The sequence below is a fragment of the Acipenser ruthenus genome, chromosome 10 (assembly GCF_902713425.1).
Source record: "Acipenser ruthenus chromosome 10, fAciRut3.2 maternal haplotype, whole genome shotgun sequence".
In the NCBI taxonomy this organism is placed as follows: Eukaryota; Metazoa; Chordata; class Actinopteri; order Acipenseriformes; family Acipenseridae; genus Acipenser; species Acipenser ruthenus.
In genome coordinates, this window is record NC_081198.1 from 27,370,727 (window position 1) to 27,384,263 (window position 13,537).

Below are 13,537 nucleotides of genomic sequence, written 5' to 3' on the forward strand. Positions count from 1 at the left end.
CAGAGGGAGCGCTGTGACAGTACCATGAGTCTTGTACTTCTTGAAAATAGAAACAATAGTTGAAATTAGGATACTCAAATGTTTGGAAATCTTCTTGTATCCTTCTCCAGCTTTATGACAATAAATAATTTTCTGGCTAAGGTCTTCAGATAGCTCTTTACTTTTTCCCATATTTACTTGTTGGTAATGACAGCAATCATCCTATGCCTAACCCTTTTATACTCGCTAAGAATGTTCACCTACAATCCAGCATTATCTAGACTTTTCTAGAATTAGATTCTGCATTATTATATTGAAATTTCTAGCACCTCGTAGACAATACTATCATAGCATCAAAGGGTATGCATACTTTTGAATGAGCATTTTTGGAGTTTTGCAAAAAAAAAATGCTGAAATAAATTATTGTAGACATCTATTTCTTGTAACTTTTTTTCATCATCCACAAAAGCAAAACTTTTGCTACTAAAGATTTTTCCTAAAATTCTTTGTTTTTGAGAAATCTCTAGAAATGTGTATATATGTATATATATATATATATAGAGAGAGAGAGAGAGAGAGAGAGAGAGAGAGAGAGAAAGAAGAGAGAGAGAGAGAGAGAGAGAGAGAGAGAGAGAGAGAGAGAGAGAGAGAGAGAGAGAGAGAGAGAGAGAGAGAGAGACAGCTGCCCAACGTTTTGATATGTTGTACATATCATGACATTATAAACATGATAAAATGTAAGCAGCAGTAAACTGAGTATAGGGTACTGGTAAAAATTATCTTAATGAAGTGTATTTAAGATAAATGTTTTTATTTATATAGGTTTAGAAACATGTTGACATTATATGCTATGTATTGTTCCATATATATATATGATATATTTAATAATATAAATGTATTGTAATATAAAAGTATATGTAACACAACATTTTGTAATATATTGCAATACTAGATCCAGCTGCATGGATGGCTAGATAAAGAAAGGAGAGGCTCACTGTAGATGAGTGTATATTACATGAGATATCACAGCTGTTATTATTACTGGAACATTATGATTAAAGCCCTAACTGAACATTTAGCAACTTCTTAATAGGCTTGTGCTATATTTTTACATTATAGACTTCAGTATACACAAAGACACTGAACGAGAAGATGATACAGATATACAGACAGACGCAGACAGAAAACTGAGTTAGAGAAATTATACAGAAGAAGAAAGAAGAGACAGGGCAGCAGCGTGGTTTCAATTTGATGAAGGGGGTCACTGAATGCGCCTCGCCCTATCTCTATTGAAATGCAGATCCTCGTCTTGCTGCCCTGAACCCTTCTGGCAGGTCTATTCACAGCCTGCACAAGGGCCAGATATCAATCAGAATCTCCTCATGAACGAGGCAAGAGGTCTCCTCGGAAATAAGCTTTCAAATTGGGGCAAATTACTATTCGCAGCGCTTTGTTTTTCAGCCTGATTGTGATAGAGGGGGCTTTTTTCCCTCTCGGAGAGAATGTAGCATCATTTCTTTGTGATAAATTACAGTAGTCCCCAAAGTATTGGATACAAATTTACACTTGGCTGTATCACAAAATTACATTTCACTTAAAATCAGTTGACAATGTGGCTTATGTTTAATCTTTCCTCCTGTATCCATTGCTTCAGTGCAGTAGGTGACAACTTTAAACAACTCCAAATTTAGAAACACCTAAAAAGTTAAAATGATCTTAATGAAGTGTATTTCAGATAATGTTTTTATTTACAGTGGGAAAAGAAACTAATTAGATTGCTCCATGTTGTAATAAAACAATGTATTCCATCTTGTGTTGCCATTTTGTTTGAGTTGGGATTGGTTACCCAGTGGTACTCACTGCTGGCCTACCGGATGTTAAACCAAGCAGGAAGAAATCTGGGATTTGACATCTTTTGATGGTTTCTTCTTACAGGTCTTTGCCGGTGTGCAAATGTCAGCAGCTGGAGTTTCAAAGGGCTGAGGCTCTTGTGTTGCAGGATTTCTAAAGGGAGAGGGTTAATGGAATTGGTAATGCAATTGAAGTTGTGATGTATGCCTTCCTTAAGGATCTATTGCTGTTTAGTGTCAGTATTGTTGTAGCAGCATGTAGTAATTATTTACAAAAACACAGGACTTATTTTGAAACAAACACTGTTCAATAGTTTAAACAAACTGTGTTGTAACACAATATTTTGCCTTCTTTGGCCCCACATATTCAAAGAAATAGTGAGTTATCAGTTTATATATATATATATATATATATATATATATATATTTATATATATATATATATATATATATATATATATATATATATATATATATATATATATATATATATATATATATAATTTTTTTTTTTTTTTGGACCTTATAACTGCTCCCATAAATATAATCAAATCTTTTTTTTTTTAATATATAAATTAGATGCAGGCGCGGGTGGGGGGCATGTCATCTTGAGAATTGTCAGTGAGGCAGTGGCTGTCAGAACAGAGCCCTCTCACCCTAGCCTTTGTGCCAGCCAGAAAGCTTACTGGGGCCCCAGGCTCCATGCTTGGCCTTTTGTCCGAATTAAGCCTGTTTTAAAAAAAGTAATCTCTGTGTTCCAGTCTTCACAGACTAAATGGCTGTCAGTTATCCAGCAGGGGCCCCTTTGAAAGCGAGCAAGGCGCCCCATTGCCTCTCTCATCTGTGCGAGATCACACAGGGTCCTCGCTGCCAGCATTCCAGGCTCTCATAATTAGACAAACACAAAAAATAAAATGATTGGGACTTCTGAGCATCATCAGCTCTGCAGGATGAGGTCCAGGGTTCGGGTTCCCAGCTCGCCGTTGGAAGCTAAGAGGCAGCGAGTATCCCGGGGTCTGATCTCCGTCTTGAGATGTGTGAGTTCACAGCACTGCCTTGCTGGGTGAGGCTGTGCTGGGCTTGTCAGGATCGGCTCTGAACACGGCACAGAGATGCGGCGTGCATTACAGCTCCGGCATTTCAGCTTTACCAAAAAGATGGTGAAAAACTTGCTAAAACCAGGTATATATTTTTTTAAATTATTATCATAATACATAAATACAGGGCATGCAGGTTTAATTAACACAACGCTAAGAAAGTATGCAAAGAAATCATAATTTTGGGATAATACTGTTATTTAAGATTCATTAAAAAAAAAAAAAATGAATAAAAAATAGGCAATGTATTTGTCCAGTTAATGAAAACATGCAAAGCTCTCAGATACTTCAAGATTTATTCTTTCATTCATACACATTTAAAGCTGAAAGAAAATGTGTTTTAAAACTCGTATGGGTTCGTAGGCAACTGCATAATACATTAACTACAAATCTAATTGGACAAACAATGAATGAGTTTCTCTTTTAACCCGGCATCTTCGGATACAGCCAGTAATGCTTAAAACCCTGGTGCTTTGTTATAGGTTATAAGACAGCTACATGCGACTCCATTTATGGGCTTGTCCATTTTGTAAAATTATTTTGTATGTGTCGTGATCATTTACATTATAGTCAGGATGTCTGTCTGTGAAGGAAAACAGTTAAAGAATGAAAGTGGAATGTTAACCCTTTATAACACGATGGCCATGTTGCTGTATAACTAGTTCCGTCCTCGTCATAGCGAGGAAGCACCTGCTGTATTTCAGTGATGATCCTGCCATTATATTAAATAGGGATAGCTGTAGTCTAAAGCACGCAGTACGGTGCTGTGTTCTTGGGACCAATAGGCACTGTAACATTTGTTCAAGTGTATCTTTATTATGAAACGTTATTTTATTAAGATAAATGTTTATTACGTTACACACACACACAAACATAAGTGCGTTATTTTTACTCGACGTATATTTAAGAATCTTGGCAAAAACAGTGCACACGTCATGACAAAAACCCTGGTATTTGTGACGATTGGTGCAGTCAACATGTACCTTGATTTAAGAAAATTCTTTGCTATATACGTTTTCAGTGTTTTATTTTAGTGGAAATTAATTAAATATACTTTTAAAATATGCTGTTTGCCTTGTTTTCACTTTTCCTTGTATTTTGGGTTTACAGATCATCAAAATTCAGGTTTTTGGACGTTATATGTCAATAATTACATTAGCAAAATGTATTTGCTAAATGTAAATATCTGTACATTCAAAATAGTTATTTAAATTATTTTATAAAATGTGTAGGTTTGAGTTCTCATCAAATAAAATATATTCATATCCAAGATAATAACATTTTAATTACCTACTCCATGTCGGAGTCAATACCAGGATCTCTAACGTCCGTCCGTACAGCAGTTTGTGTTGAAAATGTCCATAGTTTTCATAATCACCGTATCCGGTGTTTTATTACAATCACAGGTTTTTGTTTTTTTGTTTTTTTTCTTAATTACGTTGTTCTTTACGGAATCTGTTTTACCTCAGCATTTTTCACATTGGTTTGCAACGTAAGTTACGCCGGTAGATTTGAAACGACGGGTTCACAAAAATAAAGATGGGAAAAAAATGAAAACCGGTATGTTTGAAATTGAATAATAATAGTATTTTAGAAAAGTATTGTCTTCGTTTCGAAAATATTGCTTTTGATTTACAATACGAAAGAAACAAGAAAGATACATTTGACACCAACTGGCACTGGGACTTTTTGAGACTTTTGTAAAGTCGGTAATCAGGGTTCTCAATTTAATTAATGCACATCAAACGTGGTTTTTATTTGACTTTTCTTATTACAGTTAACACTACAATATTGCTGTATTTTATTACTGTTAACACTACACTATAGATTTATTTTGTTCAGAAGCGGCTTCAGTAGTACATAAGGACACAATAATAATTAAAAAAAAAAGTTTTGTATCATTTCTTGTGGTTCATCTTAAAATAACACACCTTAATTCACAGTGTGTTGTGTCCAACATTAAAAATAACATTATATTTATTAACAAGGCAGTGGTTTTCAACCTTTATTAAAACTGTACCCCTTCTGTCTGGAGCGTTTCAGCCCCTTTACAGTTTTAATTCTGCTGAATGGTACCACAGTTGCATAAATAGGCAGAATAATCTGATTAACAAATGTATGTATTGTTTTCGTTTATTCAAGATATAATTAGGGGTTCTGATTTTCGGATAAAATAATTTTTCAAATTCAGGTGATTTTTTTTCTTTCTTTTTTTTTAATCAGGTATCATTTTTTAATGAATAAATCGTTTCAAAACCGGGTACATATTTCTAAATATAATCAAGAAAGAACAAACAAACATTCGGGTAGAAATTGGGTTTTGTACAGGCATGAGATAAAAAAAAAAGCTTAACCCCAACAAAGTATTTACAGCTGGCTACTTTAGCAGCCTGAAAAGTGCTCATTTTACCACCTGTTTGTATTGTCTTTTTGGTTATTCAACAAAAACAAAAAACAGTTGTACTACATTCATTAGGCTCCATTAAAATAAATAACTATTTGCTGTTGTAGTGTGTCTACAGACATTGTACGTTGTGATCTTTGAACGTAGCGTACTTTATTGAACGGACGCTGTACTGTTGCGTTTTCTTCCCATTATGGAATGGAGTTAACACCAATTTACGCTACATTAGCTGCTGTTTTCTAGCAATTTCCAGACACAACATTGATTTTTCCCGTGTAGTAGGTGCATTTAAAAAATACCTTTTGTTAACTTGTTGTTCCAGCTATATCAAACTGTCAAAGTGAATAACGAAGCCATTTAAAACATAGGCGAAGTTGTTTCTCAAATTGTTTACTTACATCTTTACTTTTCTCTGTCTGTGCTATGCTCTCTCACTGCTGTGGTTTTCTCTCTTTTTCAGACACAACACCGAATTTTTAAGCAAGTTTAGTAGGTGGAATTAAAAAAAGACGTTTTGGGGTAGAAGTCGGGTACCTATTGACAAAATAAATCAATCATTATAATAAATAAATCATTACCGGTATAATAAATACATTATAAGTAAATATGTTGCAGGGTAGCCAAGGCAAAAGCAGAGCACGCTTCTGTTACAGGGCAAGGTAAAATTACATTTAGCTTGTATTTACTATTAAAACTGGTTACTGCATTATTCCATAGTTTAGACTTCTGTTTACTTAATTTCTTTAGAATGCAGACTTTGCTTATATTTGAATTTGTTTATAGCTCCCAAATGTAATTTGGTCCCAAAGTTTTGCAAACTTTTATGTGCAATATCTATCCATCTGTGGCACACACAAGTGTGGTATGCATGCATACATTGTTTTTGTGATAGATAGATATTGCACACAAAAGTGTGTACAAAAATTTGGGACCAAATCACATTTGGGAGCTATAAATAAACAGGAATATAAGTCACCATTCTAAAGAAGCTGTGTGATTCAAAACAGTAGAAGCATATTTAAGTTGAGTGAAAGGATGTATTTTCCAGTCATTTTTATTTACAGGTGAAATTTTAACTGAGATTGCAGGAACGCAAGATTTCTAAGAAAAAGGACTAATAGGTTTAACAATGCCAGTGTTTTACAAGGGTTTTGACATTGCACTTGGTAGTTAAAGTTAATGCAGCTTTAAAAGGGTTCTAGCTAATGAAATAACTGAGGAAGTTTATCTGCACTTGTGTTCTCTTTTGTAGTTCTAACATGTTCAGGCTTGAAAGAAACAGAAGTTGTGGCAAGCATGTTTTTCATTTAAAAAAAAAAATAAAATCTGGTACCAGAAACCTCTCAGTTTGTGTGCACTTCCTAGGTCATTTTACCTGGAGACTGAAATTCGCACCATTCCTTCTTTCTTGACATTACCAAGTAGCTGCTTCCCCTAATGACCTGACATGCTTTGCCAGCAGAGTCTTCAGGTGAAGAGATTTTTAGTCTCCAGGAAGTGCACATGCACAGTATCACAGACTACCCGAGTAATGCATGCAAACAGCTTTCTGATATCAGATTTAAAAAAAACATGCGTGCTGCAATGTCTGCTTGTTTCAAGACTGTACACAAGACCTGCACAGGGAATAGAAGGGCATGATTTGTAAGGATTTCAATGTACATGTTTTTAAATTACATTTTTTTCTGCATGTTTGCTGTTAAAAAGAGACCGTACAGGTTGAGAATTTCTGGCTCTGGATGTCACAATAAATAGCTGCAAATATATAAATGAAGTTTATTGCTGGTTTTAATATGTACTGTTTTCTGAAATGTCCTTCTAATACTATGTGACGTGAAGTTTTGCATGTAGCAGACACCATGGTGTCCTTGTTACGCCCATATTTAATATAAAAATATCCCTTTCAAGACAGGTAAATATTAGGACAATAAAATGACATTTAAAAAATGGTAGAATCAATACTTGTGATGTCTTAGAACCACAAATGAGTAGGCTAAGTTCCGGCTGTATTTCTGTATACTAACACAATGTGGAATGAGGTCATATTGAGACAGTTCCATGCATTGCATGTTTGAGGAGGTAAAACATAATTCACATTATATTTTGATAAATGTAAGTAAGCAATCCATAAAAGTCTTCAAAAGGACATATTGTGCAGTGTTTTATAATTCTAAGGGGTAGATGTACTAAGATGGGCCCAGTCGCAGCACAAACATACCGCAATTTGCATTTTCATTGCGACAATTCGCAAAGTATACATTTTGTCGTATGTACTAAGAGAAAATATGTTAATGAAAAGAGCCGCAATATACTAATTTAAATATTTGTTGTGTCTTCTTAGTGAGATCTCTTGCATACATTGCGAGAGTTGGGCGACATTGTTCAAATAAATAGCGGGAGCTGAGTTGTGGTTTGCTGCAGCAGAGGGTGCCCGAAGTATAATCTATACATGCAAGGGTGCAAGAATCAAAATAACATTGTTTTTGTTAAATGTAAACGTCATCTGTACAATGCATTCTGTTCCGTCTTCATTTTACCTATTTTAATACTGTTATATATATAAAAAATGAAAGGCAGTTTAATCCCATCAGATTCTATAGTGGGGCCGCAACCTTCACCCCTAAAAAACCTTTTCATAATCATACACTAGTCCCTCTCTAAACCGGACATGGGTTTGGGTAGGCTACACATTACATTATGTAAAAATATAAATCTGTACAGTAGGCCTATACAGTATACGGTACAGTAGTAAAATCAAATGAATACCTACCGCACCTTTTTTGTACTTTAGCCTACTGGTAACACAAAATAAATCATGCTGCTGCATTGTACACATTGGTGTACAATGCGAATAAAAGATTATTTTAAATTGAAATGAAATGATTTTAGGGTTATTTTATTTTTTTATTTTAATTATTCTTATTTTTAACTTGGCCTGCTTAGTAGCCTAGACAATTAACAACATAAATCATGGTCCTATACAGATGCTCAGAATGAGCTGGAGGGGTTAGTGGCACATGTGTGCAGTCTATTGCTCCCAACATGCTGGGGAAAACCAGAAATGTCAGAATTTTTTTGTCTTGTAAGTACACCCTGACTTTAGTGAAACTTAGGTACTTGGGTGTTCGTCTCAAAAATACATTGAGCACAACTGGCAACTCCCGAGAAAAAGCGGACTGGGAAATGCCAGCAACAATTGCAACTGTTTAAATTGTGCTTTCAAAAGTTCTTAACAAATAGATGTAATTGTAAGTGTCGCAATTGTTGGCAGCTTTAGTACATCTTATTATAATATTTGTGAACCCTCATTTGCACTATCTCTGCCCCCTTTTTGCGAATTTATGCAGGAACGCCTATAAATACATATTCATGTCAGCTTGAACCGCAAAGAAAAACTACTGCCGCAAAGCATTCCCTAAAAAGTCGCTAACAGCACTGCGCATGTTTAGTACATTTCACCCGAGACTTCCAATTCGTTTGCGACTGTTGCGACAGGCACTTTAGTTCATCTACCCCGAAGTGCCATGCTAAATGTAAAAAGCACCCACTTTTTGGTGTCATTATTATATATGAATAGTAGGGTGGTCATTGAGTAAACTGTGTGCGAATTGAATTTTTTTAAAAATTTTAAGACATACTTGTTATATAAATTCATACATTGCACAGTTGATAACTAAAGAAATAATTTTGGTACCAAGTATTGGAGACTGACCCTCTTGCTGACAATGTCTTGCTTTCATGAGAGCTCTTAGGACAGTTGACAAACACCCAGAAAGCTCTTCAACTAAAATGGAACAGTCAGTGCCTTGAGTGGGCCTCGCTTTCTTCAGTTCATCTAAGGGGATTAAAATGTGTACCACAAGGCGTCTGCTGAATGCCGTATGTTGCATTCATGGGAACATTGCAGCAGAGCGTGCATAGTTTCATTCAGTTTCATGAGGTGCACTACCATTGCGTTTCCTTTTCTTTGAGTGCTGTGTTTGATAGAAAAAATGCAACACTCTGATTGGCCGCCTGTTGTACATGACTATCTCAGACAAAATGAAGAACATTGTGTAACCATTAAGCAGTGTGTTTAATGTGTCTGTCTCAGGAGAAGTCACAAGTCTGCAGGCTGAACTGGATTCATTTCAACATGTTGTGGTGCAATATCCTTTAACATTCTGTCCATCTTGTTTAGTTACACAAATGGAATATTAAGAAATGGATTTCACTATTATCATGAAATGCACATTCCTATTATAAATATGTGGAAATGGACTTTGCCCAATTAAATACATTATGGAATATGTCTAATTAACTATTTTGTCAATAATATTACTATTTTATCCAATGAACATTTATTTATTGTTAAATTATGAGATAAATACATTCTTTCAAGTGTGTAGTCTCTCTGTCACCTCAAATGATCAATATGCTGTGTTATATTTCATCAAGTGATAAGCTGCTTCCCTGTATTAAAAGCTACTAAACATCCTCCCTCTGTCCCTTTGCAAAGTTTTATAGATGCTTTGATTATGTTCGTAATGGCATTAGGTGTTAACAGCAGTTCCCAGAGCAGGTAATGTCTCTTTTTAAGTGGCCGGTTTTCATCAGCTTTGACTGCACTTACCTGCTATTGATCCCGTGTGTGCCGGTATTGACTCCTATTCTCTCATTTGTTTTATAAATTCTTCTGGATTGTGATCGATTACTCATTTTTCTATATTACATGGTTTTCCTAGTTGACTAAAACAGTACACTGGAGAGCAGTAAATACAGGTCTGGGCAGTAGCCTTAGACCAAGAGGTCTGTATGGGCCGTTTAAATACTGAAATTTTATTTGCACAAGCCGATGTTGAAAGCCATATATACATATATTAGTAGAACACCGATGGATTAGTAAAACATCTTGTAGTTTGTATTAGTCTTTAGGGCAATATATGCCTTTCTTTTCGTCTTTCCAACGGGGATTACATCTAGCATTCTGCTGTTTCTATGGCAACAGCAGAGCCCATTCTCCTGCACCCTGCTGAGGTAAGGAATCAGCCCTCGCATTGGTGCCGAGTTACCACGGCAACATCAAGAGGCGATGGGGGTGGGGGGTAACAATACAAGCCCCCTGCTCCCCCGATCGCTACTTACCTCCCGTGCAGTGCCTTTAGCAGCCATTGTGAAGCTTTGCCCGGGTGACAGTGCAAGAGAAAAGGCTGCCCTCATTAACTCACCAGTGGGATTTTCCTTAATCGTTTACATGCAGTAATTAAGCAAGGCGGTGGGGAAGTGGCTTCTGCTAATTTGAAGGAGTAAATCAAGCCTGCGTTTTGCTCCTCTTTTCTTTTGTGGTGAGTGCCAGCTCACTAATTAGGAGTCGATGGGGCCTGTCTTGTTTACTGAAACAGAGCGAGACAAAAGGAAAGGCAGCCCCTTAAACAAGCACCCATGCCACATTCCAGAGACCACACAAACACTCCATTGAGGAGAGCTAGGGTAAGAGATAAGGCAGGGACAGCAGAGAGGGAGCTCAGTAGGCCAAAGGTCTGGAGATCTTGGTTCAAATGTAGGGTCAGGTTAAATCTCAAATCCGACAGGGGACTATGGATTGTAAGTGGATCTACTTGGTGCATAGTTTCAGTACCAGGGCACCATCACTGAGAAACACAAGTCCACTCTAGTCCATCTAAAACTATGAAACTGCCAAGCTCAGTAGGGCTGTTTCTATATTGACAGTTGTATATAGGTTTTTAGTTCAGTTTCAGTCCTGGTGAATTTGTAGATATTTGAGATATAAACCCCCTTCATTCATCCTCACCTTCTCAGCCTGGTGACAGCAAAGCGTTGAAGTGGACTAAGCCTCATGTTTCATGTCAAGACTTCATGATGCAGTATTAAATATAAAGGCAATGTGGTAAGATTTGGTTGCCCAATTATGTTTAATACAAAAACATTACCCCTTTCATGTATTCTCTTCTTGACTAACGGACCGAGGGCTGATTTATTGCTAAGATTATTCATACTCAGACTTGCACAGACACACTGTACTCTCTGTGTCTCATGTTTATCCTGACTTGTATGCAGATTCCAGCTGCCCTGTGGCTATGTCTGTCTTGCTGATACTGCGGTTCAGGGAGAGGACTAAAACCAGCAGCAGGCTCTCGGATCTGAACAAAACTGTATTTCAAAAAGAAAAAGAAAACTAGGCATTTTTTAAAAAATGTGTTAATGTGTTTGTCTCTTCCCTCTGTCCTCTCTTTCCCCTGTAGAGGAACGAAGGCCATGCTCTTGCGCTGGCTGTGCAGGGTCGAGACACCTCACGCTGGTTGTCCTTGACGCTCATTGGGGTGGCCTGTGTGGGAGGGATCCTTCTCACCGCCCTCACCATCGCCTGTCTGAGACATCACTTACGGCAACATGGCGCTGGCAAGCTGGGACTGTGGCCAGAGGGGGGCAGCAACACGCACTTTGAATACCAGGTACTGAGGCCCAGATTTATAAAAGGATTGCGCAAGTTTTACAACCGTACAATAGGCTCTGAGGGTTCTGAATTCTTGGATGGGATTTATAAAACACACACAATGGCATAAACACACAATTAAGACGTGATTTGCAGGGGCAATGTCTCTGTGCGCTTTAGCCCTTGATGCATATGTAATTCTGGGGCGTTTCTGAACGAAACCGCTAAAATTGGGAGGGGGGTTTGCAAATGAGGTCTATTAAATATTCTGTGTAATTTATTAAAGCTGACGGTAATTGCGGGCCCTGTATTTGCTTGATTATTTTAAGAACTCTGAAAAGCAGGCATTAATTTGCCGCAGTCAGACAGTAGGCTATATAAAAGGCAAGGTGATGTGGGAGACTTGTCTGCAGCAAGAAGGAGACATCGTTTTCAAGCACAAAGAAACATTTAATAACATTTTGTAAAGAACTCATTTTTTAGCCCTTCTGATCAAGCCAGTTTGTAAATTGCTGTTTATAATACCGTATTGTTTTGCAAACTCCAATTTTCAATACATGTTTCATAGCTTACATGACAAAAAAGAATGTCTGCTAATAGAGAATATAGATCCATGTAAAAAAAGGTTCTTAGAAGCACCTAAAAAGGTCTCCCCACTGTGGCAAAGCAAGGTTCTAACAAGAGCCTTTACTTCTAAAGTGTAGGCATTATTAAAAGAACAGTGGAGGAGATTAAGAATAGATTCGGAGGCACACTAAAGAAAAAATCTCATATACATGTAGTACAATGAGACCTCATCCTCCACCGTTATTTTAGTAATGCCTACAGAATTTATGTTTTATGTCACGCTGGTATTTAACAATACTGGTTCAGGTAGTATTGTTAAATTCCATTTCGAAAGAAAACGGTAAAAAAAAAAAAAAAAGGACAGAGGGACAGATGACGCAGTTAGTTTGTAGCTAGAGCAAATACAGTACAGCTGGTTGTAGGCACATCTGAATAATGTAGCGATATTATAGACCATACAGATATGCTTTAAAATCATACATAGAGTCAGAAATACAGACATAGGAGATAGGAGAGTTGTAACTGCATAAGAATTTAAGAAGATATAAGTCATAGTTAAACTGAAGACTGTTCGTATGAAGCTGTATGGAGTTATTGTTGTTGAACATATTGCTGTACAATGGAAGGATTTTCCACTTGTTTGACTGGCATGGATGTGAGTCAATAAAACTTATTGTTTCTGACGTTTTAAAAGTCTATATGCCTGGAATTATTCTATACGAAATAAGAAGTTGAGCTAATATGTGAAGCACAGTAACTGGATGATGTGTCGTAATGTATAAGCAACCTAGCCTACAAACTCTGAAGTGGTACATTCGTTTATTAAGAAGCCACCGCACATTCCATATTTGATTCCTTTGTCCTGGTGATGTATTTCGAGCTTGTAACATATCTTCATGTGTTACTACTGCTTGTACCAAAATCTCCACTTCCATCCTCATCACCATGGCTAGTACCAGGCTGAGGTCTTTGTGTGCCATTCATTTTCTTTTGGAATGTGTCGCCTACACACGCAGGGTTGACCCAAACCCGCTATTTATTGGGAGAGGTGTGTAATTCTCCACCGCTAATTGCAGTGAGGGGTATTTAAATGGTCTGATTGCGGAATCGCCTGCTTCACCTAATTAGTCTTATAAAATAGGTCGTTATTTTGACACTGAGTACGGCCGTCCTGAACACGCACATTACGTGGCTTTTTGCGGTCGGT

The 13,537-nt window shown here is 36.9% G+C and overlaps 1 protein-coding gene across 1 annotated transcript in view; it reads left to right on the forward strand.

Annotated features, from left to right (window-relative positions):
- LOC117410794 (receptor-type tyrosine-protein phosphatase-like N) overlaps positions 1–13,537 on the forward strand; it is a 190,673-nt gene that overhangs the window by 162,807 nt on the left and 14,329 nt on the right. The window contains exon 13 of the mRNA XM_034017621.3: positions 11,573–11,782. Within this exon, the coding sequence (XP_033873512.3) occupies positions 11,573–11,782 (210 nt within the window). The remainder of the gene's footprint in view (positions 1–11,572; positions 11,783–13,537) is intronic.